This window comes from Hemitrygon akajei, chromosome 7, assembly GCF_048418815.1.
Source record: "Hemitrygon akajei chromosome 7, sHemAka1.3, whole genome shotgun sequence".
Lineage (NCBI taxonomy): Eukaryota > Metazoa > Chordata > Chondrichthyes > Myliobatiformes > Dasyatidae > Hemitrygon > Hemitrygon akajei.
This window is the reverse complement of record NC_133130.1, coordinates 124,273,823-124,300,672: the sequence shown is the minus strand read 5'-3', so window position 1 is coordinate 124,300,672 and position 26,850 is coordinate 124,273,823. Positions and strand designations below refer to the sequence as shown.

The following is a 26,850-nucleotide window of genomic DNA, read 5'->3' as shown; positions in this document are numbered from 1 at the left end:
CTCCCCCGCTATAGGAAACATCTTATCCACATCTGCTCTATCGAGGCCTTTCAGCATTTGATAGGTTTCAATGAGATTCCCCTTATTCTTTTAAATTTCAGTGAGTTGGGGCCCAGCACCATTAAATACACCTCAAATGACAAGTTTTTCAATCCTGAAATCATTTTTGTGAACCTCCTTTGAACCCTCTCCAATGTCAGGACATAATTTCTTAGATGAGGGCTCCAAATTTGTCACAAAGCTCCAAGTGAGGCCTCACCAGTGCCTTATAAAGCCTCAACATTACATCCTTGCTTTTATATTCTTGCCCACGCGACCAAAAAAATCCTCCTCATCTCTGTTCTAAGTGGACTGCTCTCTATTTTATGACTGTGACCTCTGGTCCTAGATTCCCCCACCATCGGAAACATCCTCTCCTGTAGTCAATCCATGCTTAGGTTCTACAGTATTTATACAAATTACCCTGAAAATTTTGTTCAAATATTAATTGAATCATGTTGTCTCCATTCCATTCTCTGTATGTAGTCAATGGCTTTGTTTTTAGAAACATAGAAAACCTACAGCACAATACAGGCCCTTCAGCCCACAAATTTGTGCCGAACATATCCCTACCTTAGAAGTGACTTAGGGTTACCCATAACCCTGCTCCACCATTTCATCATGATTGATCCATTTTCCCTCTCAAGCCCATTCTTCCTGTAACCTTTCACACTCTGACTGATCAAGAACCTATCAACCTCCGCCTTAAATAAGCCCAGTGACCTGGCTTACACAGCTGCTTGTGGCAACGAACTTACCATAAGACCATAAGATATAGGAGCAGAATTAGGCCATTTGGTCCATCTAGTCTGCTCTGCCATTTCATCATGGCTGATTCATTTCCCTCTCAGCCCCAGTCTCCTGCCCATATTTCTAAGCTCCATGTACCTTTCCAGGAGTTTCTTAAAAGACCCTATTGTATCTGCCTCCACCACCATCACTGGCACCCCACACTCTTCATCACTCTCTGCATAAAAAAACTTACCACTGACATCTCCTCTGTACCTCCTTCCAAGCACCTTAAAGCTGTACCGTCTTGTGCTAGCCATTTCAGCCTTGGGAAAAAGCCTCTGACTATCCATACAATCAATGCCTCTCATCATCTTATACACCTCTATCAGGTCACCTCTCATCCTCCATCACTCCAAGGAGAAAAGGCCAAGTTCCCTCAACCTATTCTCATAAGGCATGCTCCCCAATCAATCAACATCCTTATAAATCTCCTCTGCACCCTTTTATGGTTTCCACATCTTTCTTGTAGTGAGGCAACCAGAACTGAGCACAGTACTCCAAGTGGGGTCTGACCAGGGTCCTATATACAGCTGAAGTCAGAAGTTTACATACACCTTAGCCCAATACATTTAAACTCAGTTTTTCACAATTCCTGACATTTAATCGTAGAAAACATTCCCTGTCTTAGGTCAGTTAGGACCACTACTTCATTTTAAGAATGTGAAATGTCAGAATAATAGTAGATAGAATGATTTATTTCAGCTTTTATCTCTTTCATCACATTCCCAGTGGGTTAGAAGTTTACATATATTTTGTTAATATTTGGTAGCATTGCCTTTAAGTTGTTTAACTTGGGTCAAACATTTTGGGTAGCCTTCCACAAGCTTCTCACAATAAGTTGCTGGAATTTTGTTCTATTCCTCCAGACAAAACTGGTGTAACTGAGTCAGGTTTGTAGGCCTCCTTGCTCTGTTACGTACCCGTGCCTGTCACATGACCATGATGTAATTGAGGCTATGCTGGGCATGATGTAATGGTCTTGTGATGGTGGAGTGACGTAATTTTCCCCACCAGTGAGAGGTCATGTGATAATTTTTTTCAACAGGGTATAAAAGGAGAACCCCTCCCTGTGACGCAGGGCAGTTCGTGGTTGAATTCATCAGTGACTCTGTTCTGCTGCATATTTGATTTTATGATGCAGTTTCCTTTTAAAAGTGGAGTTTTAATTTCTACTGTAAGAATTGTTGTGCCAGCAGTTCTGAAAATTACTGCCAGTTAAAGTCCAGTCGGAGAGCGAAGATTTATCGAAGTTCGGGAAGCTGAAAGTTCGAGGAAAGTTGATGTCGACAGTAAACAGGTTCAACCTTATTTAATCTCCGTACAAGGAATTAGTAACTTGTGTCCAAGATAGCTCCTGCATTTCTGAAAGCAGAAAGAGTTGGATGCAGAGTTTCGCCAAGGAAAGGTCAGTACCTTTAAGCCGTTTATTTCCTTCAATCGTAAATCCCTCTGCAAAGCATACTTCGGCTGGGATCAGCAGTAATGTCACAAAAGAGGATTTTATTACTTCAAGGAAAGTCTCTCCTAACTGACTGTAAATCATTTTGGACTTTTTGCAATACTACTTTAAAGAACTGAGTTCGCATTTCTCGCTTTAAGAACTGTTCGAGCTACCGTATAGCAGTCCACTTCCGGTTAAGTTAGTCGTTTGTTTACTTTTGGGATTTTTGTAGCAGTGTTTAATAAGTGTTTTATTTGTTATAAAAAACCTGTCTCAATTATATATTCATTGTTGCTGAATCGTAACAGCTCGCACATGCTTTTTCAGTTCTGCCCACAAATTTTCCATTGGATTGAGGTCAGGGCTTTGTGATGGCCACTCCAATACCTTGACTTTGTTGTCCTTAAGCAATTTTGGGGTCATTGTCCATTTGGAAGATCCATTTGCGACCGAGCTTTAACTTCCTGGCTGATGTCTTGAGATGTTGCTTCAATATATCCACATAAATTTTCTTCCTCATGATGCCATCTATTTTGTGAAGTGCACCAGTCCCTCCTGCAACAAAGCATCCCCACAACATGATGCTGCCACCCCCATGCTTCACAGTTGGGATGGTATTCATCGGCTTGCAAGCCTCACCTTTTTTCCTGAAAGGCTGATCAGCAAGGAAGAAGCCACTGCTCCAAAACCGCCATAAAAATGCCAGACTACAGTTTGCAAGTGCACATGGGGACAAAGATCTTACTTTTCGGAGAAATGTCCTCTAGTCTGATGGAACAAAAATTGAACTGTTTGGCCATAATGACTGTCGATATGTTTGGAGGAAAAAGGCAATGCTACCAAATACTAACGAAGTGTATGTAAACTTCTAACCCACTGGGAATGTGATGAAAGAAATAAAAGCTGAAATAAATCATTCTCTCTACTATTATTCTGACATTCCACACTCTTAAAATAAAGTGGTGATCCTAACTGACCTAAGACAGGGAATGTTTTCTAGGATTAAATGTCAGGAATTGTGAAAAACTGAGTTTAAATGTATTTGGCTAAGATGTATGTAAACTTCTGACTTCAACTGTAGCTGCAACATTACCTCTTGGCTCTTAAACTCAATCCCACGATTGATGAAGGCCAATGCACCGTATATCTTCTTAACCACAGAGTCAACATGTACAGCAACTTTGAGTGTCCTATGGACTTGGACCCCAAGATCCCTCTGATTGTCCACACTGCCCAGAGTCTTACCATTAATACTATATTCTTCCATCATATTTGACCTACCAAAATGAGCCACCTCATACTTATCTGGGTTGAATGCCATCTGCCACTTCTCAGCCCAGTTTTGCATCCTATCCATGTCCTGCTGTAACCTCTGACAGCTCTCCACACTACCCACAACATCCCCAACCTTCATGTCATCAGCAATTTACTAACCCATCCCTCCAATTCGTCATCCAGATCGTTTATAAAAATCACGAAGAGTAGGGGTCCCAGAACAGATCCCTGAGGCACACCACTGGTGACCGACCTCCATGACCCATCTGCAGCCACTCTTTGCCTTCTTTGGGCAAGCCTGTTCTGGATCCACAAAACAATGTCCCCTTGGATCCCATGCCTCCTTACCTTCCACAGAAAGTGTCCACAGCATGGATGATTAATAAGTTCATGGCCAAAGGTAGAAGGAGATGAGTTATATCTCTCTCGTTACATGCGCATGCAGTACGACTCTTTGAGTGATTATGCAGAAAGTTTGAAGTTAATAACTCATCTCCTACCTCAGGCCACAAACTTATCAATCACCCCATGCTGTGGACCACTTCTGGAGGTCCAAGACAACAATTTCCACAAAGAAGGGATCCGTATGCTCCATGACTGCTGGACTGTGTGTGTAAATGTAGGGAAAATAAATGTGCTAGGTTTTCTAAAATTAACTCAGTCTACCTTAGGCCATGAACTTATCAATCACCCCTCGTAAATGCCAAACAATAAATGTATCACGTGATACAGATGATATTTCCGAAATAAAAATAATTGTTGTGGATATCCTGTTTGCACTAGAGTAAAGCGGTTTGTTTATATTCAAAAACACAATGATGGTATTGATTGAGACACAGTGGAGATAATCCGTATCTCGAGTAGTGACAATGGAGTTTTACTTTCCTGTGGGACAACTTTGTGATTTCTAATTATTACCGAATTGTTGCCGGTGGCTTTCTGTGTCAGTTAGAGCCTGTAGGCCTGGCATACCATTATATTAATTGCCTTTATTCTATTTGCCACCTTTCTAAATATAGATGACAGCTTGCTATTTTCTAGTTATTACCATATTGCTGCTGGTGGCTTTCTGCGTAGACTACAGCCTGGAAGACTGGCGTGCCATTAAATTGATTGTCTTTATGATATTTAACTCCCTTCTTAAAATATAGGTTAAGATTGTAGATCTACCTAACAAGACACCAGTCTGGACCCTAAATCCACCAACAGATGCTAAACTGGGCATGCCGATGTGTCTGAAGCTGTGGCAGGTAAAACACACCGAATGCGTTGCAGAAATCTGTGCACTGACTCATTTTGCCTTGAGCATGTGATTCATGTTTTGTTTAGCTGATATTTTTTTCTGTTTTCAGCTTGTCTCCCGTTCATCCGCAAAACTAATTTTTTTGGAACACAGATGCACTTATTGTTGCAGATGGTCAGACAGCAGGCGCTGTTTGTTTCGTGCTAAGTGCACGGGTGGGGGCAGAGGGGTGGCTGAGAAGTTTGGCACTTTGTCAACGTCAGGAACAGGAAATAATAATATTGACTTTAGACTATTTTGTGATTAGCAAGATATTCTTTCAAAAAGATGTTTAATTACAAAGCTACTGGTTAGGTACCTTTAATAATAATGATTCTAAACCAGTGAGATCTAGAGTAATCATAAATGGTCCAGGATCTGTACTTAACTGACTGAATGTAGAATGGTATACAGTACTGTATAAAAAACTTAGGCACATGTATATAGTTAGGGTGCCTAGGACTTTTGCACAATACTGTATTTCTCAATGTGGAGCAGAGAGTGAGTTTGTAAATCTGGCGGGAACAAAGGCTGTTGGGATTGGGGGTGGGTGGAGCTCCGTGGGAGGGGTGTGGGGCAGGTGGCAGAGAAAGAGTGGTGGGGGTGGGGCAGGTGGTGCAGGTGCAGACGCACCCAGCCCTAAGACACCAGGCAAGGTCATTTGATTCCAAACAATTGGTTTACTGATCATTACAGATTGTCTCTCTGGTGCTCCCTCCCTCCCCTCTCCCTTCCCCTTTTCCCAACCTTGATTTCCCTCTCCCTGGTCCTTCCCACTCTCAGTTCCCAATAGGGACCCATGACACGGTAGCTTAGTGGTTAGCATAACGCTTTACAGTACCAGTGATCTGGGTTTAATTCCCATCACACGGTAGTGTAGTGGTTAGCACAATGCTTTACAGTACCAGCGACCCGGGTTCAATTCCCATCGCACGGTAGTGTAGTGGTTAGCACAACGCTTTACAGTACCAGTGATCTGGGTTTAATTGCCATCACTGCCTGTAAGCAGTTTGTACAGTTTCTCTGTGACCATGTGGGTTTCCACTTGGTGTTCCGGCTTAGTTTAATTGGTCATTGTAGATTGTCCCGTGTTTAGGCTGGGGTTAAATCAGGGGTTGCTGGGCCGTGCGGCTGGAAGGGCCGGAAAACGGCCTACTCTGTGCTGTATTTCAATAAGGAAGGAGAAAGAATATCAGAATGAGGCCATGCATGGATATTGTTGACAAATGTTCCTTGTAAACTTTATTTACTTGCTATTGGCACATACTAATTACAATTTAACAGGGGAAAAAGTACTTGGTGACAAAACTGAAAATATCAGCAGTGGCTTCTCTTTTGATGCTGTTTTTGTGTTACTGAAGTCTTTCTTGGGCCTGTGGACAAAGGAGTTTGTTACACATCTCATTTGTCTTCTCAGAGCACTGTCCTATGGGATTTGATGTAGTTTTGCTGATGAACCCTTTGAGACTTTTTCCATTCATTTCAGCTGGTTTCTATGTCTTTTGACTGCTTCTTAATGCTCCACACCTGTTATACTGGATACCCTTCACCCTAATGTGACCTTTATTAGTATTGTGGAAAACATGCACTTAATAAGCAGTTTATTTTAACTTATTTATCCTTGGCTAAAATTTGAACTCATTGGGGGATGGCAAACCATTTTTAATAATAGTATTATTATTAGTTGCCTGTCATGCTGCTGGCACTTAAGGCAGCAGTGAAGGTCCTCCATCTCTGTTGTCTGTCTTTGGTCACATAGAAGAGATCTTCAATTTGTTTCCATAGCATTTTTTTTTAACCAGTCAGGATTGTTAGCCCCAAGCTGGAGGACTGGTGGACCACTTTTAGTTTGGCCTCTTCCCTTTGACCTGTTTGTTATGGGAGACCTGACCAACAGCCAAAGCACAAGGCCCTGATTCCAGCCAACATAGCTCTCTGGGTCATTGAAGCATGCAAGCCTGCAAACCCTACAACAACGTTGTGGTCCTCTTGGAGTTCTTAATAGCAATAACATACACAATATGCTGGAGGAACTCAGTGGATCAGGCAGCATCTATGGAAAGGAGTAAAGCGTCAACATTTTGGGCTGAGTCTTGATGAAGGGTCATTCAGTTCATTACTCCTTTCCATAGATGCTGCCTGACCTGCTGAGTTCCTCTGGATTTCCAGCATCTGCAAAATCTCTTGTGTTTACCTTTTTAATAGCTGCAGTTTCTATAGACTCCATTATACATTTAATAATGCGATTTATTAAATAAAGGTAAAATATAATGTCACAAAAGTGTTAGGCACATATATATAGCCCTGGGGTCTAAGACTTTTGGACAGTACTGTATTTGTCCATGTGTGGTGGAGAGCAAGTTGGTATATCTGGTGAGGGTGGAAAGTCACAGGAGGGGTTTGGCACAGGTGGCAGAGAAGGAGTGCCGGGGGTGGGTGGCACGGGTGCAGACACACCCAGCCCTGAGACACCAGGCAAGGCCATTTGATTCCAAACAATTGGTTTATTGGATAGTGGACTACTTGACAGATAGACCTCAGTATGTGCGGTTGGGAGACTGTAGGTCTGACACGGTGGTCAGCAGCACAGGGGCGCCGCAGGGAACCGTACTCTCTCCGGTCCTGTTCACCCTGTACACATCAGACTTCCAATATAACTCAGAGTCCTGCCATGTGCAGAAGTTCGCTGATGACACGGCCATAGTGGGATGTGTCAGGAATGGACAGGAGGAGGAGTATAGGAAACTGATACAGGACTTTGTGATATGGTGCAACTCAAACTACCTGCGTCTCAATATCACCAAGACCAAGGAGATGGTGGTGGACTTTAGGAGATCTAGGCCTCATATGGAGCCAGTGATCATTAATGGAGAATGTGTGGAGCAGGTTAAGACCTACAAGTATCTGGGAGTACAGTTAGACGAGAAGCTTGACTGGACTGCCAACACAGATGCCTTGTGCAGGAAGGCACAGAGTCGAATGTACTTCCTAAGAAGGTTGGCGTCATTCAATGTCTGTAGTGAGATGCTGGAAGATGTTCTATAGGTCAGTTGTGGAGAGCGCCCTCTTCTTTGTGGTGGCGTGTTGGGGAGGAAGCATTAAGAAGAGGGACGCCTCACGTCTTAATAAGCTGGTAAGGAAGGCGGGCTCTGTCGTGGGCAAAGTACTGGAGAGTTTAACATCGGTAGCTGAGCGAAGGGCGCTGAGTAGGCTACGGTCAATTATGGATAACTCTGAACATCCTCTACATAGCACCATCCAGAGACAGAGAAGCAGTTTCAGTGACAGGTTACTATCGATGTAATGCTCCTCAGACAGGATGAAGAGGTCAATACTCCCCAATGCCATTAGGCTTTACAATTCTACCGCCAGGACTTAAGAACTTTTTAAAAGCTATTATTAATGCTTTTTGAGATGGTGATTTAGATGCATATCATATTTTTTTACTGAGTTAAGTATTGTATGTAATTAGTTTTGCTACAACAAGTGTATGGGACATTGGAAAAAAGTTGAATTTCCCCATGGGGATGAATAAAGTATCTATCTATCTATCTATCTATCTATCTATTGATCATTACAGAATGTCTCTCTGGTGCTTCCTGCTCCCTCCCCTCTCCCTTCCCCTTTTCCCAGCTATGTAAATGTGCTTAAGACTTTTACACAGTACTATAATTATAGGAATCAGTGAAAATATAGAAAGCCTAAAGGGGGCGAACAGAAATAAAAGAGAAATGATCATTTGCAAGATATTCTGAACAATAATTCTAGCTCTAGAAACACTAGGTCGATAATGTTATCAGACATGATACAGTAAATTTCTGATCATCTGGCATGCCAGGGACTTTGTTGGTGCTGGCCTGATCAACTTTTCCAGACTAGGGGTGGTTATTTTTATCAATATCCTAATTTGGCAAATGCTGTACATTAGCCATGGTTGGCAGCTTGTCTTGGAGAAGGAAAACTGATCTCAAGCCTACATTACCTGTACCCACTCATGGGGAAGGCATTGCGAGTAAACCCCAAGGGAAACATCTGTGGGTAAGGCTGTCCTACCTTGAGTTCAGTGGAGCTCCTAGACCACAAGACCATAAAATATAGAAGCAGAATTAGGCCATTTGGCCCATCGAGTCTGCTCCACCATTTCATCATGGCTGATCCAAATTTCCTCTCAGCTCCAATTTCCTGCTTCCTCCCTGTATCCCTTCATGTCCTGACTAATCAAGAATAAACAATAGACAATAGGTGCAGCAGTAGACCATTCGGCCCTTCGAGCCTGCACTGCCATTCTGAGATCATGGCTGATCATCTACTATCAATACCCAGTTCCTGCCTTGTCCCCATATCCCTTGATTCCCCTATCCATAAGATACCTACCTAGCTCCTTCTTGAAAGCATCCAGAGAATTGGCCTCCACTGCTTTCCGAGGCCGTGCATTCCAGACCCCCACAACTCTCTGGGAGAAGAAGTTTTTCCTTAACTCTGTCCTAAATGACCTACCCCTTATTCTCAAACCATGCCCTCTGGTACTGGACTCTCCCAGCATCTGGAACATATTTCCTGCCTCTATCTTGTCCAATCCCTTAATAATCTTATAAGTTGCAATCAGATCCCCTCTCAATCTCCTTAATTCCAGTGTGTACAAGCCCAGTCTCTCTAACCTCTCTGCATAAGACAGTCCGGACATCCCAGGAATTAACCTCGTGAATCTACGCTGCACTTCCTCTATAGCCAGGATGTCCTTCCTTAACCCTGAAGACCAAAACTGTACACAATACTCCAGGTGTGGTCTCACCAGGGCCCTGTACAAATGCAAAAGGATTTCCTTGCTCTTGTACTCAATTTCCTTTGTAATAAAGACCAACATTCCATTAGCCTTCTTCACTGCCTGCTGCACTTGCTCATTCACCTTCAGTGACTGATGAACAAGGACTCCTAGATCTCTTTGTATTTCTCCCTTACCTAACTCTACACCGTTCAGATAATAATCTGCCTTCCTGTTCTTACTCCCAAAGTGGATAACCTCACACTTACATTAAACATCATCTGCCTAGTATCTGCCCACTCACTCAGCCTATCCAAGTCACCCTGAATTTTCCTAACATTCTCATCACATGTCACACTGCCACCCAGCTTAGTATCATCAGCAAACTTGCTGATGTTATTCTCAATGCCTTCATCTAAATCATTGATGTAAATCGTAAACAGCTGTGGTCCCAATACCGAGCCCTGTGGCACCCCACTAGTCACCACCTGCCATTCCGAGAAACACCCATTCACCGTTACCCTTTGCTTTCTATCTGCCAACCAGTTTTCTATCCATGTCAATATCTTCCCCCCAATGCCATGAGCTCTGATTTTACCCACCAATCTCCTATGTGGAACCTTATCAAATGCCTTCTGAAAATCGAGGTACACTGCATCCACTGGATCTCCCTTGTCTAACTTCCTGGTTACATCCTCGAAAAACTCCAACAGATTAGTCAAGCATGATTTGCCCTTGGTAAATCCATGCTGGCTCGGCCCAATCCTATCACTGCTATCTAGATGTGTCACTATTTCATCTTTAATAATGGACTCTAGCATCTTCCCCCTACTGATGTTAGGCTGACAGGACGATAGTTCTCTGTTTTCTCCCTCCCTCCTTTCTTAAAAAGTGGGATAACATCAGCCATTCTCCAATCCTCAGGAACTGATCTTGAATCTAAGGAACATTGGAAAATGATTACCAATGCATCCGCATTTTCCAGGGCCACCTCCTTTAGTACCCTAGGATGCAGACCATCTGGATCTGGGGATTTGTCAGCCTTCAGTCCCATCAGTCTACTCATCACCGTTTCCTTCCTAATGTCAATCTGTTTCATTTCCTCTGTTACCCTATGTCCTTGGCCCATCCATACATCTGGGACATTGCTTGTGTCTACCCTAGTGAAGACAGATCTAAAGTACTTATTAAATTCTTCTGCCATTTCTCTGTTTCCCATAACAATTTCACCCAATTCATTCTTCAAGGGCCCAACATTGTTCTTAACTATCTTCTTTCTCTTCACATACCTAAAAAAGCTTTTGCTATCCTCCTTTATATTCCTCGCTAGCTTGCGTTCGTACCTCATTTTTTCTTCCCGTATTGCCTTTTTAGTTAAGTTCTATTGTTCCTTAAAAATTTCCCAATCATCTGTTCTCCCACTCACCTTAGCTCTGTCATACTTCCTTTTTTTTAATGCTATGCAATCTCTGACTTCCTTTGTCAACCACAGTGGCCCCTTTCCCCCCCTTTGAATCCTTCCTTCTCCGGGGGATGAAATGATTTTGCACCTTGTGCATTATTCCCAAGAATACCTGCCATTGCTGTTCCACTGTCTTTTCTGCTAGGCTATCCGTCCAGTTAACTTTGGCCAGCTCCTCCCTCGTGGCTCCATAGTTTCCCCTGTTCAACTGCAACACTGATACCTCCGATCTGCCCTTATCCTTCTCAAATTGCAGATAAAAACTTATCATATTATGATCACTACCTCCTAATGGCTCCTTTACTTCAAGATCGCTTATCAAATCCTGTTCATTACACAAGACTAAATCCAGAATAGCCTTGTCCCTGGTCGGCTCTCGTACAAGCTCGTTCCAAGAATGCATCCCGTAGGCACTCTACAAACTCCCTATCCTGGGGTCCAGCACCAACCTGATTCTCCCAGTTCACCTGCATGTTTAAATCCCCCATAACTACTGCGACATTACCTTTGCCACATGCCAATGTTAACTCCCTATTCAACTTGTACCCAATATCCATGCTACTGTTTGGTGGCCTGTAGACAACACCCATTAAGGTCTTTTTGCCCTAACTGTTCCTCAGTTCTATCCACACAGACTCTACTTCTCCTGATCCTATATCCCCCCTTGCAAAGGACTGAATCTCATTCCTCACCAACAGGGCCACCCCACCCCCTCTGCCCACATTTCTGTCCCTACAATAGCATGTATACCCTTGTACATTCATTTCCCAGGTCTGATCTCCCTGCAGCCATGTCTCCGTTATCCCAACAACATCATAGTTACCCATTCGCACCTGAGCTTCAAGCTTATCCGCCTTATTTCTGACACTTTGTGCATTCAGATATAGAAATTTTAGCCTATTTCTCCTCTCTCTGTTTAAATCGCTGCCTATTGTGCTTAACCCAGCTCCCCGAACGCCCTTCGGGCTATACGCTCCTTGAATTTTGTTGTCCTTCCTAAATTTACTTATTCTTTCTGCACATTTAACTCCATGTTCCATCAGACCATCCCTCTGTACATGTGTCCTCCTTATCACTTGTTCCGCCTCACCTTTCTCTACTACACACTTAATATTCCGGAATTGTTTAGTCCCCACCTGTCCTTTATTCTTCATCTCGCTATCCTCTCTCGCATTCTGTATCCTTGCCCCCTGCAAATTTTGTTTAAACCCCCCTGAGAAGCACTAGCAAACTTTCCTGCAAGAATGTTAGTACCGCTCCAGTTGAATCTACCAAAGGATTCAACTTGGCTACCCAGCTGCCAGTGGCAAAGAATTCCACAGATTCACCACTTTCTCGCTAAAGAAATTCCTCCTTATCTCTATTCCAAAAGGACACCCTTCTATTCTAAGGCTGTGTCCTCTGGTCTTAGACTTTCCCACCATAGGAATCCTCCTCTCCACATCCACTCTTTCAAGGCCTTTCACTATTTGTTAGGTTTCAATGAGGTCACCCCCCCGAATCCTAGTGAATACAGGCCTTGAGCCATTTAACGCTCTTCATATGACAAGCCATTCAATACTGAAGTCATTTTTGTTAACTCTTTTGAACTCTCTCCAGTTTCAGCACATTCTTTCTAAGATAAAGGGCCCAAGACTGTTCACAATACTCCAAGTGATGCCTCACCAGTGCTTTATAAAGTTTCAGCATTGCATCCTTGCTTTTATATTCTAGTCCTCTCGAAATGAATGCAAGCCTTGCATTTGCCTTCTTCACCACAGACTCAACTTGCAAATGAACCTTTAGGGAGCCCTGCACAAAGACTCCTAAGTCTCTTCCAGCCTAATTTTTTTTGTATTTTTTCTCCATTTAGAAAATAGTCAACGCTTTTTTCTTCCGGTCTTGGACAGGAAAACTTCCATACCAGGTTGTGATGCACCCTAGAAGAATGCTTTCTATGGTGCATCTATAAAAATTAGTGAGAGTTTTAGGGGACAGGCCAAATTTCTTCAGCTTTCTCAGGAAGTAAAGGCGCTGGTGGGCCTTCTTGGCAGTGGTCTCTGCTTGGTTAGACCAAGTCAGGTCATTTGTGATATTCAGCCCAAGGAACTTAAAGCTTTTGACCTGTTCTATCTGTGCACCACCAATGTAGATGGGGTCGTGCTACTCCTTCTGAAGTCAACAACCAATTCCTTCATCTTGCTGACGTTGAGGGATAGGTTATTGTCTTCGCACCATGCCACCAGGTTCTTAATTTCCTCTCTGTACTCAGACTCATCATTACCCAAAATACGGCCTACAATTGTGGTGTCATCAGCAAACTTGTATATTGAGTTTGATGGAAACTTGGCTACACAATCATGGGTGTACAGTAAGTACGGCAGGGGGCTGAGTACACAGCCTTGTGGGGCACCAGTGCTCAGAGTGATTGTAGAGGAGAGCTTGTCCCCTATTGTTACAGCCTGGGTCCTGTCTGTGAGGAAGTTGAAGATCCAGCTGCAGATCTGAGTGCTAAGACCCAGGTTCCGGAGCTTAGGAATCAGTTTATTTGGAATGATGGTATTAAAGGCAGAGCTGTAGCCAATGAAAAGGAGCCTTACATATGCGTCTTTATTCTCCAGGTGTTCTAAGGAGGAACGTAGTGCCAGAGAGATGGCATCTGCCATTGACCTGTTGCTCCGGTAGGCGAATTGCAAAGCGTCGAGGTTGACCGGTAGGTTATGGTTGATGTGTGCCATAACCAATCGCTCGAAGCACTTCATAGCAATTGATGTCAGAGCCACAGGTCGGTAGTCATTCAGGCATGTCACCTTGCTTTTCTTCGGCACCGGGATTATCGTTGCCTTCTTAAAACACGAGGGGATCTTAGACTGAAGCAGGGAGCAGTTGAAGATGTCAGCAAACACTCCAGCTAACTTGCTTGCACAGGCCTGGAGAACCTGTCCTGAGACGCCATCTGGGCCCATCGCGTTCCTTGGATTTATCTTCAGGAAGGCTTTTCTAATGTCTTCCTCGGTGACAATGAATCTCGATGCCACCAGGTCCGGTTCATCCGGAGGGGGCGGGACGCTCCTCTTCTGTTCGAATCTTGCGTAGAAAACGTTAAGTTCGTCAGGAAGAGAAGCGGTACAGTTATTGATATTCCCAGCCTTTTCTTTGCACCCAGTGATCTCACTTAGACCCTGCCATAGTCTACTGACATCCCTCTGGTTAGCCTGGGCTTCCAACTTGGCTTGATATTACCTCTTGGCACCCTTAATGGCTTTCCGGAGTTCATGCCTGGATTCTGTGTAGCGACTGGTATCCCTGGACCTAAAAGCCGCAGCTCTAGCCTTCAACAGGGACTGGACCTCATAATTCATCCAAGGTTTCCGGTTAGGGAATACCCGGATCGCCTTGCGAGACACACAGTCCTCTGTGCATTTCCAGATAAAGTCCGTGACAGCTGAGGCATACTCATCGAGATTAGCTGCCGAGTCCTTGAATACTAACCAGTCTACCGATTCAAAGCAGTCACGGAGGACCTCATCCGTTTCCTCTGTCCAACGCAACACCACTCTTGACACCGTGACCTCCCACTTCAGTTTCTGTTTGTAAGCCGGGAGGATGGTCCAATCTTCCGAAGTGAGGTAATTGGACGGAACGGTAGGCATCCTTGATTGCTGTGTAGCAGTGGTCAAGTATATTCGGGCCTCTAGTGGAGCAGGAGACATGTTGGTATAACTTTGGCAGCGCTTTTCTGAGGTTGGCCTGGTTAAAGTCCCCGGCTGTAATGAGCAAAGCCTCCGGATACCTCGTCTCAAGTTCACTGATGTTGGCAAACAGTGTATTCACAGCACACTCCACGTCCGCCTGGGGGGAATGTAGACCGCTGTCAGTATGACCGAGGTGAATTCCCGTGGCAGATAATAAGGACGACACTTCACCGACAGATGTTCCAGGTCCGGACTGCAGTAGCTTGTCAGTGCCACTGTGTCCGAGCACCACGCAGTGTTGATCAGCAGGCAGACACCACCTCCCTTCGTCTTGCCCGAAGACGCCGTGCGGTCCATCCAATGGATCGAAAATCCCTCTGGTCAGATGGCACAGTCGGGGGTGGCAGGGGAGACCCAGGTCTCTGAAACAGAATACACAGCAGTTCTGCATCTCCCTGCAGTAGGTGAGTCTCCCTTTAAGATCATCCAACTTGTTCTCTATGGCTTGCACATTAGCTAGTAGGATGGTGGGCAGAGGGATCTTAAAGCCCCTCCGCTTCAATCTGACCAGCAGCCCAGCTCTTTTCCCACGCATCCTCGGTATTTTGTGCATCTTTCCAGGTTTCCATCGATGCAGTGTGTTGTTGGCAGCTCTTTGAGGTTGATGGATGCGTCCCGTGGGGATCGATCAGCCAGTCGTGTCGTTGGGCGCTCCAGGTCGGGCCGAGTGACAGGGGAGGCTCCGCTGCCACTTCCAGCTGCTGGGGGCCCGGGCTTTCAATTGGGTCTTGCCCCGAAGCTGACACTTAATCCCAGAGAGCCGGGCTGCCAGCTGAAACAAGTCCGTGAACTGAGTCATGGTTGCGGAGGCCTCCGCTCCAGCCGAGCCCCGGGCTTGATTTCCGAGGTCGGTGACGGAGGCCTCACTTCTGGCAGTTGTGGATGGCCAGCAACGGGGCTCTACGGTGGTTGCTCCGGGGAAGCATCTGGGGTACCTTGAGGTCTCCGACGTCACTTCTGTGTGGTCGTCTGCTTCAGAGAGGTGCTGGTTGGAATGGGCTGTGTCTCCAGGTGCTCCGACATGGTAGCAGGCCACGGGCCTCCGGGAACGTGGTGGACCTCGGACCAGGCCTCGCTGATCGGGTCCAGGTGCAGTCCGGAGTTGGAAGAAGCAATTCTGGCGCGTCGATGATCTCCAGCTGGGTCAGTAGCTTCGCCAGGGTGTTGTTGATCTCGCTGGATGTAGCAAATTGGAGGTTTGGAAGGGTTTCTTGGGTATAGGATAATGTAGATGGCAGTTTGCTTGGGAGAGCACGCGCAGAGTCGCCAGATACCGGCACCATCTTAATTATTAAGATATGTAAGTAAGGGACTGATAAAAAGATAGCCAACATCGCTTCGTGTGTGGTAGGTCATGTCTAACCAATCTTATAGAGTTTTTCGTGGAAGTTACCTGGAAAGTGAATGTTGTCTACGTGGATTTTAGGAAGGCATTTGACAAGGTCCTGCATGGGAAGCTGGTCAAGAAGGTTCAGTCACTTGACATTTTGGATAAGGTAATAAATTAGATTAGACACTGGCTTTGTGGGAGAAGCCAGAGAGTGGTAGTAGAGGGTTGCCTCTCTGACTGGAGGCCTGTGACTAGTGGTGTGCTGCAGGGACCAGTGCTGGGTCTTTTGTTGTTTGTCATCTATATCAATGATCTAGATGGTGATGTGGTTAGTGGGATCAGCCAGTTTACAGATGGCACCAAAATTGGGGGTGTGGTGGACAGTGAGGAAGGCTTATGATGTCTTGCAGAGGGATCTGCATTAGCTGGGAAAAATGGGCTGAAAAATGGCAGATGGAATTTATTGCAGACAAGTGCACGATGTTGCACTTCGGCAGGATCAACTAGGGTAGGGCACTGAGCAATGTGTGGTAGACCAAAGGGATCTGGGATTACAGGTGCATAATCCGTTGAAAGTGCTGTCACAGTAAAGAAAGCATTCGGAACCTTGGCCTTCATAAATCAGTGTATTGAGTAGAGAAGTTGGGATGTATGTTGAAATTATGTAAGACTTTGGTGAGACCTAATTTGGAGTATTGTGTGCAGTTTTGGTCACCTACCTAAGGAAAGATGTAAACAAGGTTGAAAGAGTGCAGAGAAAATTTACAAGGAGAACCTGAGTTATAAGGAAAGATAGAATAGGTTAGGATTGTGTTCTTTAGAATATAGAAGACTGCGAGGAGATTGGATCGAGGTATACAAAATTACGAGGGGTAGAGATAAAGTAAGTGCAGCAGGCTTTTTCCACTGAGGTCGGTTGGGACTACAACTAGAGGTCGTCGCTTAAGGGTGAAAGGTGAGTTTAAGGGAAACATCTTCACTCAGAGGGTCATGAGAGTGTGGAATGAGCTGCCAGCACGTGGTCCACGTGAGCTCAATATCAGTGTTGAAGAGAAGTTTGTAGAAGTACATGATAGTAGGGGAATGGAGGGCTGTGGTCCTGATACAGGTCCTTAGGAGTAGGCAGTTCAAATGGTTTTTGGCATGGACTAGATGGGACGAAGGGCCTGTTTCTGTTCTGTACTTCTCAGTGACTCTAACTTTACAGTTATTATTTCTTCTTTTTGTTTTTCCATGGTTTGTTGTCTTCAGCACTTGGTTGAATGCCCTGGTTAAGTGGTCTTTCATTGATTCTGTTTTAGTTATTATTCTATAGATTTGTTGAGTATTCCCACAGGAAAATTAATCTCAGGGTTGCATATGGTGATGTGTATATTTCAATAACATCATTTATTTTGAGCTTTGAACTTTAATGCAGACCCTTAAGAACAGTGAAAATGGACAAAGCTGCCTTAGTAATCACTTTGTGGAAATGGAATTATTACCCAATTCTTACCAATTAGAATTTTTTTTCTTGGAACTGCCTAAATGTGGAGAGGGGGAGCCTGCTGCATAGGCAACAGTTTGCTCTCCATATCGTACTGCCCTGGCTTGCAGACAGCTGGAACACAACATCCAAGGTTGACCCTGACCAACGGAGGGCTTTTCAGATTTTAATACACTTTAAAATTGTTTTTATAGGTGTAACCCAGTATTAGAATTAATTTTGAAGTCTACATGGGAAGCATCAAGGCAATGCATAATGGAGCAGTTACAGCAATGCTTTATGGTGTCAGCTATAGTATCAGGATTCAATTCCTGTATACAGTTTGAATGTTCTCCCTATGGTCGCTTGCAATTGCTCCGGATGCTCTGCTTTCCTCCCATGCTGTTAAAAGTGCATGCTTTGGTTGTGGGCAGGTTGGGTTGGCACTGTAAGTGTGTCGACACTACAAGCCTCTGTAATGTGATATGATGCATTTCACTGTATGCTTTAATGTACTTGTGATAATTAAAGCTGATCTTAATGTTTTTAATGTGTGACACAGGGCTTGAGTGAACTGCAAGAAACATGGGAACTGAGGCTCTGGTGGTTTCAAAGGAGGATGGGAACCAGGGCCCCGATTGTTCTCGTGGGACCCAGAGCCCTGATGTGTTTCTTGAGAGCCAGGGCTCTGATGGTTCTCATGGGAACCGGGTCCCTGAGGGTCATAATGGGATCCAAGGTTCTCATGGGAATTCAGCTGTGGTGAATTTCAGAGGAGAATGAGAAATGGGGCCTCAGAATCTAAAAGGATCAGGGGAAACCGGTGCCCGGCAAATCTCAAGGGAGCATGGGAAATGAGTTTCAAGGGAATTCAGTATCTAGGCTCTGATTATTATCAGGGATGGGGGTGTACAGTTTGGGAGCTGAGGTTCAGTGAGGAACACAGGAAACATATTTAATATCATATGCCAAACTATCAGACCACAGATGGATAGAAGAATATCAGAATTTTACCAAGTGGCAATTTGTGTAAGATTATGGGGAGAAGACACAAGAATGCATTTGAGAGTGATAATAAATCAGCCATGATGATGGAATGGTGGACAGGCTTGATGGGCTGAATAGCCGAATTCTGCTCTGATGTCTTATGGCCTTTTTTAAATCTGTGGACTAGGTCCTTCTGGCACTTTGAGCTACACCACCCCAACTCCTCAATGTCCTCCAATTTAACCCTAAACTAATCACAGGACAATTTACAATGACTATTTAGCCTACCCAGTACATCTTTAGACTGTGGGAATCCGGAACACCCAGGGAAAACCCACGTATTTCACGGGGAGGAAGTACGGAGACTCCATACAGAATGGCACTTGAAAAGTACTCCGGGACGCCCTGAGCTGTAATAATGTTGCGCTAACCGTTACACTGGTGTGGTGTTCATATATATACAGCACTGTGCAAAAGTCAAAGGGTGCCTAAGATGTTGCACAGTACTGTATTTGTCAATGTGGAGTGGAGAACAACTTTGTACATCTACCTGGAGCAAAGGATGTTGGGAATGGTGAGAATGGAGTGCTGTGGGACAGATGGTAGAGGAGTGCTGGGGTGGTGGGTGGTGCGGGGGCAGACACACCTAGCCCTGAGACACCAGGCAAGGTAATTTGATCAATACAGAATGTACCTCTGATGCTACCAGCTCCCTCCCCTCTCCCTTCCCCTTTTCCCAACCACGATTCCCCTCTCCCTGCCCCCTTCCCACTCTCAGTCCACAATAGAGACCATATCAGAATCAGGTTTATCATCACTCACTTATGTCATGAAATTTGATATTTTTTATGGCAGCAGTACAGTGCAATACATAAGATTACTACAGTAATATGAAAATGTCATAGACAACGTAGCAGCGCAGTACCTTACACACACACACACGCACGCACGTACGTATGTACGTACGTACATTTTATGAATTACATTGTACTGGAGCCAAAAGACAACAAATTACAAGATGTAAGTCAGTGATAATAAACCTGATTCGTATTACATCATTTATTAATGCAGTATAACAATGAATGCAAACAGATTTTACAGAGTGGGTGAGTGCAAAGGCTTCAGGAATTCTGATGGAATAGTGGGAACTACAGGAATCAGTAATAAATCATCCTTAATGATGGTGGTAATGACTTTGATTTCAGACGAGGATAGCAGTTAATTCACAAATAAATGAACACATACCGATTTTAGTGGGACTTAATGAAACAGTTCTGAATGCATCTATTTGAGAACAGCTAGAACACAGGAATAGGATAGGCTCCTTGAGCTTGCTTCATCCATTCTAATAGTCATCATTTGCCTGCTGAGGTTTGATGCTGCATCTCAAAATTAAAGTAAATTTTGTTATTGAAGTACTATATGTCGCCATATATGACCCTTAGTTTCATTTTCCTGTGGGCATGCTCAGCAAATGTGTAGAATGGTAACTAACAGAACCAATGACAGGTCAGCCAGAGAGCAAAAGACTTGTCGTGTGCAAGAAGTCACTGGAGAGACGCAGCTGGTAGATATAGAGCAGTCTCTTTATTCGACAAAATGAGACCCCTTTTGGAGGAGGAGGCTTGCTCGATTCAACACTACATGACATTTTATATGCTGAAGATCAAAGGACAAGTCTATATTTACAATGTATCTACAATGCTTCCTTTGAATGACATGTAACTTTCACAGTTTCTTCTTCACACATACACTACAGACAATGCTAATCAACATTGTCCAGTTTTTCAATTAATTGTGGTTCACGGTTATTAGGAACCTATTGTCCAGTGCTGCATTTTAAATTTAATCTACAGTCCATATTCAGATCTGAAGGTTGGCTGCTAAAGTCAAAATTTACATGTCCTTACCCCAGAAATAGCCTAACAAAGATGACAAACTGGGCACATGCAAATATAAATAAATAGCAGTAAATAACAAGAACATGAGGTATGAGATAAAGAGTCCTTAAAGTGGTATCATTGGTTATGGGAACATCTCAATGGATGGGCAAGGGAGTGAAGTCATCTCCTTTGTTTCAGAGCCTGATGGTTGAGGGGTAGTAACTGTTCTTTAACCTGTGAGTCCTGGGGCTCTTGTACCTTCTACCTGATGGCAGCAGGAACAAAAGGGGCTAACCTGGGTTGAATCCACTACCTTGTTTCTTGGTAATACTGGGTGAACTGTGGGTTGTTTTATTTTTTTTATTGTATTTATAGTTTAACTGAATCTAAGTTCAAAGTCTATCAGTGTACATTACATATTGCATTACTGTCTGTCTCTGCTTTCGTTTTTGACTAGCCTCCTTCCTGTTCTCGGCCTTCAATATTGATTGGATACGAGGACGGATCAGTGACCCTGTGGGACCTATCAGAAAAGAAAATGTTGAGCCGTCTCACCTGCCACAAAGAGCCAGTCATGTGTCTTGATTTTGATCCGGAAAAAGTCAAAGGCATCTCTGGCTCGTCAGAAAAAGTTGTAGCCTCTTGGAGCCTTGACCAGCAACAGAACCTTAAGGTCAGCATCGTTTATTAGGGGTTACACCAATGGTCTGATAAGCTGAAAAAATATTTTGTCATGAAGAGGAGTAATTGCAGACCCCAGATAATTAATCATGTAACATCTCCAATATGTGTAGCCAGAGCATAGTTTGACAGTTGTCAATTTAGCAGATACTAAACAGTAGTGAGGTAGAGTTTATGGGTTCAATGTCCATTCAGAACTGGGATGGCAGAGGGGAAGAAGTTATCCCTGAACCGCTGAGGTATGCCTTCAGGCTTCTGTATCTCCTTCCTGATGGTAGCAATGAGAAGAGGGCATGTCCTGGGTGATGGGGATGCTTAATGATGGATGCTGCCTTTTTGAGGCATCAGTCTTTGAAGATGACCTGGATGCATGATGGAGCTGACTGGGTTTACATCTTTCTGCAGCTTATTTTAATCTTGTGCAGTCATCCCAACCCCCACCCGGCCCCACCAGATGGTGATGCAACCAGTTAGAATGCTCTCCATGGTACATCTGTAGAAATTTTCAAGTGTCCTTGGTGACATTCCAAATCTCCTCAAACTCCTAATGAAATATAGCCACAGTCTTATCCTCTTTCCTCTTTTGATACCTCTATGAGGACTGGTCTGTGTTCCTGCATCTTACCCTTTCAGTTATCTGGTCCTTCTGACATTGAGTTCAAGGTTGTTGCTGTGATACCAATCAACTAGCTGATATTTCTCTGTCCTGTACTCCCTCTTGTCACCGTCTGAAATTCATAGTTAAAAGTTCAAGTAAAATTTATTATCAGTATACCTACATGTCCCCACATAGAACCCTGAGATTCTTTTCTGTGGGCATACTTAGCAAATCTATCTCTAAAACAGTTACTGTAAACAAACTTGTGCAAATGCAGATATAAGTAAATAGCAATAAACCTTGAATTTTATTTCCAATCCACACAGACTGCGGTCTTTCAGTGAGAAAGTTTAGGATGCAGTTACAGAGGGAGGTACAGAGGCCCAGGTTTTAGAGCATTTTGATCAGAACTCTAGGAGTGATTGTGTTAAATGTTGAGCTGTAATGAAAAGCAGCTTTTCACAGGTATTAGTATTGTCCAGGTGATCCAAGTCCAAGTGAGGAGCCAGTGAGATTGCATCCACTGTAGACCTATTGTACAATTAATTTCACAACATATGCCCTTGATATTAAACCTGATTCTGATCCTGATGTCCTGTGTCTTATAAAGTCAATAGAGTCAATTTGTTAACAGTAATTTATTAAGCCTAGTTGGATCACAGAGCAAGGAAAAGCTAAAGACAAGGAATGATTCTGAGCATGAAAGATGGCATTTTATACTCAGCTCTTCATCCTCTTTAGTATATTGACCTGCGAACAAAACAAACTGTGGAACACAATCAAAGGATGTCACGTATCTGTCACTGTTCATCATAATGAAGAGCATTGCTCCATTATGCTAAGGTGCTTACACTGAAAGATTGAGTCTAAGAGTTTTGATGTTACATTATCCAAGATATGACAGTATTTATTCTTGCTGCAACTTGTTTCAGTTCCCTGAGGTAAAAGTATTCCGTCTGAATTGCTATAGTGTACAATAGACCTAAAATTGGAATAAAGACGTAAAGAATATTATTGAAACCGATGATAGCTAATAACTAAATACATTATTATTTTAGTTATTAGTCTACATATCAAATTTTAGAAAATTTAAGACTTTAAAATGCATAAAAAGCTTTGTGGCTAGTACAACCCTTTATAGTGCCAGTGACCATGTTCAACTTGCACCACTGTCTGTAAGGAGTTTGTAAGTTCCTTCCCATGACCGCATGGGTTTCCTCCGGGCGCTCTGTTTTCCTCCCACAGTCCAAAGACTTACCAGTTGGTAGCTTAATTGGTCATGGTAAATTGTTTTATGATTTGTCTTGGATTAAATTTGGTTGCTGGGTGGTGTGGCTCATTGGCTAGATCTCAATAAATAAATAAAAATAACTAGGAGAAAATTATATCTTGAAAATTTGCCAAAAAAGCTAATTAATTCTAATTTAATTCCTCAGCTGAAGAACGTGGTGAAGTTAGTGAACGCTGGGATAGCTCACACCTGCCTTCGTCAAGACAAGAAGATAGTAGCCACGGGCGGTTGGGATCATCGGATCCGCATCTTTGGCTGGAAAAACCTGAAGCCCCTGGCTGTCCTGTTGTACCACACAGCGAGCATCCACTGCGTGACCTTCTCTGACCATGCCGATCTGAGCGAAAGGTTAATGGCTGCAGGCTCTAAAGACCAGCGCATAAGCTTATGGTCCCTTTACAACGAACCATGAAGAGCAGATTTTCTAAGAAGCCACCATCTGTATTTTCACTCAGAGAAGTCTGTGTGGGCATCATAACTTAATTGGTGACGGACATCAGTCTTGACCATAATTTGTACTGTAATTCAATTACAATAATATTTTAATTTGAACTGTCTCCTGTTGAATCAACTTTTAAGGAGGAAGGAAAACAGCATTGACACAATAGTTCATACAAGGTCATTCACAGCCAGTACATAATTTCTCTTCAGTTATCATCGTTTGGAAGACGGCACAGTAGCTGATTTTACATGTTGTGAAGATCCACAAGTATTCTGGCTGGGTAGCCTCCAGCCTGATGGCATGATTTCTTTCCCCGTATCTTTTTTCCCATTCCCAATTCTGGTTCCCCTCTCAACCTTTCCTTTCTCCTCACCTACCCATTACCTCCTTCTGGTTCCTCTCCTACCCTTCTATGCTCCACTCTCCCATCCCTGTTTCTTACTTCTTCCACCCTCCCCCTCCCCCCATCCATGATCCCCCCCCCTCAACTCATCTCACTTATCACCTGCCAACTTGTACCCCACCTCCTCCCCCCCACCTTCTTATTCAGCCTTCTTCCCCCTTCTGTTTCGATGAAGGGTCTTGGCTTGAAATGTTGACTGTTTGTTCCTCTCCATAGATGCTGCCTGACCTGCTGAGTTCCTCCAGCATTTTATGTATGTGTTGCTCTAAATAACACATTGTTTTCAAATCATATTTTTATTATTGAGATACAGAATGAAGTAGGCCATGTGGCTGTTCGAGCTGTGCCACCTAGCAATTTCCCAGTTTAACCCTAGCTTAATCACAGGACAATCTACAAGGACCAATTAACCTTTCAACTTTGGACTGTGGGAGGAAACCAGAGCACCCGGATGAAACCCACACAGTCACGAGGAAACATTCAAACTCCTTACCGGCAGTGGCGGGAATCGAACCCTAACCTCCTGTATTGTAAAGCGTTGTGCTAACCACGACACTACCATGCTGCTTTCGATGTTGCTCTTCTTTCCCCTTTCCCCCACCTTCTTATTCCAGCATCTTCACACTTCCTTTCCACTCCTGGTGAGGTGTTCAGAGGGTGGGGGATACATTTTTAAATTGATCACTGCTTTGAAAAGTGCCACGGGATTTTTCTAAAGAATCAGTCTACATGTAGTACCACGTAATAGCGCTTTTAGAGTTTAAAACTTGTTGGTACAAAGTTAATGTTAAAAATAAGATTAACTCTGATGCCTCATGAGAGTTTATTGTGTTTAGCGAACTGCTTCCTTTGTAGAGGAGACAGAGGTCTTGAATTTTGACACAAATAGCTTCCAGTTATATAGTGCCTTTAATAGCAAAATGCCCTGAGGCACCTGAGGAGTTTTGTAATAAAATTTAATACCAAAGCACTTAAGGAGATAATAAGCAGATGTCGAAATGCTTCATAAAAGAAAGAAGTCTTAAGGGGTATCTTAAAGGAGGAACGAAAGACAAATAGGCAGACAGAACTATTAAGGAGGGAATGTTGTCAGAGTTTAGAACTTGGTAGCTAAAGGCATTCCTGCCATTAGTGGGGGTTGGGTCATGTGATTAAATATACGTAGATTTTAGATTGTTAAGGAAAAGTGTTATGATAACTACTTGAGCCCAGAGTGCTTGTGCTGGGGGCGGGTGTGCCAAGGCTTTCATTGGTCAGACTGCCCTTGCAGTATTGTGAGCTGTTTGACCCCCTTATCCAAGAAAGGATGTGCTGGCACAGGGTAGCATCTGGAGAAGATTCATGAGAATGATCCTGGAATGAAAGCATTAACGTATGAGAAGTGTTTGATGACTTGGTCTGTACTTGCTGGAGTTTAGAAGAATGGGGGGGATCAAGGGATCTCACTGAAACCTATTGAATATTGAAAGACCTAGATAGAGTGGGTGTGGAGAAGATGATTCCAATAAAGTTCAAAGTTCAAATTAAACTTTATTATATGTCACTGCACAACCCTGAGAATAACTTTCTCATGGACAATCTCATTAAATCTATAGAATAATAGCCATACCAGAATCAATGAATGACTGCACAGCGAGGGTGCTCAATCAGAGTGTAGGAGACAAGAAACTATTGTGGGGACATCTCAGTGATGAGTCAAGTGATGTTGAATGAAGATATTCCCTTTGGTTCAAGAGCCTGATGGTTGAGGGGTGGTGTGGACCTCTGATAATGTATGTTGCTTTCTTATGACAGCATTTTGTGTAGATGTGCTTAATGTTGGGGAGGGGTTTACCCGAAATGGACTGGGCCGTATTGACCAATTCTGTGCAGTTTTCCGTTCAAAGGCTTTGGTGTTTCCATACCAGGCTATGATGCATCCAGTCAATATACTCTCCATCACACATGTTCCTTAGAAATTTGTGAAGATTCAGCATGGCAAACTCTTATAGACATATGGTCAGGAGCTGGACTGAGATGTCAGAGGCAATTTGAGACACATGCCTTTATAGATAGTGGGAGCTTATCCCCACTACCATCCCCGACTATAACAACCTGAAGAAACACATATAGCAATAAAATCTACTATAAGTTAAACTACAAGAAAAATAACAATTCTACACCCCATTTCATCGAAGTGTTGAGGAAACTCAATTTCACTCGACTGGGAGATGAAAAACAGCAAGTTGAAGCTGAATCGGAGAGAGAGCAATGAAATGAGGGGTTTTGTTTGGAGAGGTCACACAATTTAGGCGGAAACATATTCCCGTGGATGGGATTGCCAAACCAAATTCCTGTTGATAGTAGAATGTATTGAAGGGAAGGGACAGTTATGTCAGAAAGAGGGAACATCAGATTGTAAAGGCCAGCAAGCATGTATGGAGGGTAAAAGGGAAAATTAAATTCAAAGAAAATTTTATTATCAAAATAGATACATTATATGTCACCATATTCAACCCTGAGATTCATTTTCCTGTGGGCATACTCAGCAAATCTATAGAATAGTAACTATAACAGGATCAATGAAAGCAGAAGACAACAAACTGCGCAAATAAGTAGTAATAAATAATGAAAACATGAGAAAAAGAGTCCTTAATGTGAGATCATTGGTTGTAGGAACATTTCAATGATAGGACAAGTGAGTGTAGTTATTCCATTCTATTCAAGAGCTGATGATTGAGGGGTAGTAACTGTTCTTGAACCTGGTGGTATGACTTCTGAGGCTCTTGTACCTTCTACCTGATGACAGCAGTAATAAGAGAGCATGGCATTGGGTGATCATATCTCTGATGATGGATCCACCATCTTTTATAGGATTTTCCATTCAAAGGCATTGGTGTTTCCATACTAGCTGTGATGCAGTCAGTGAATATACTCTCCACTACACATCTATAGAAGTTTGGCAAAGTTTCAGATGTCATGCCAAATCTCCACAGATTCCTAA

At 43.5% G+C, this 26,850-nt stretch overlaps 1 protein-coding gene across 4 annotated transcripts in view; it reads left to right on the top strand.

Moving 5' to 3' along the window:
* Positions 1-23,574, top strand: part of gnb1l (guanine nucleotide binding protein (G protein), beta polypeptide 1-like) — a 73,710-nt gene extending 50,136 nt beyond the window's left edge. For all 4 annotated transcript variants that reach the window (XM_073051880.1, XM_073051879.1, XM_073051881.1 and 1 more), the window contains 3 exons: positions 4,699-4,797; positions 20,910-21,125; positions 23,168-23,574. In XM_073051880.1, the coding sequence (XP_072907981.1) occupies positions 4,699-4,797; positions 20,910-21,125; positions 23,168-23,434 (582 nt within the window). In that variant the 3' untranslated portion in view covers positions 23,435-23,574. The remainder of the gene's footprint in view (positions 1-4,698; positions 4,798-20,909; positions 21,126-23,167) is intronic.
* Positions 23,575-26,850: the final 3,276 nt, after the last annotated feature.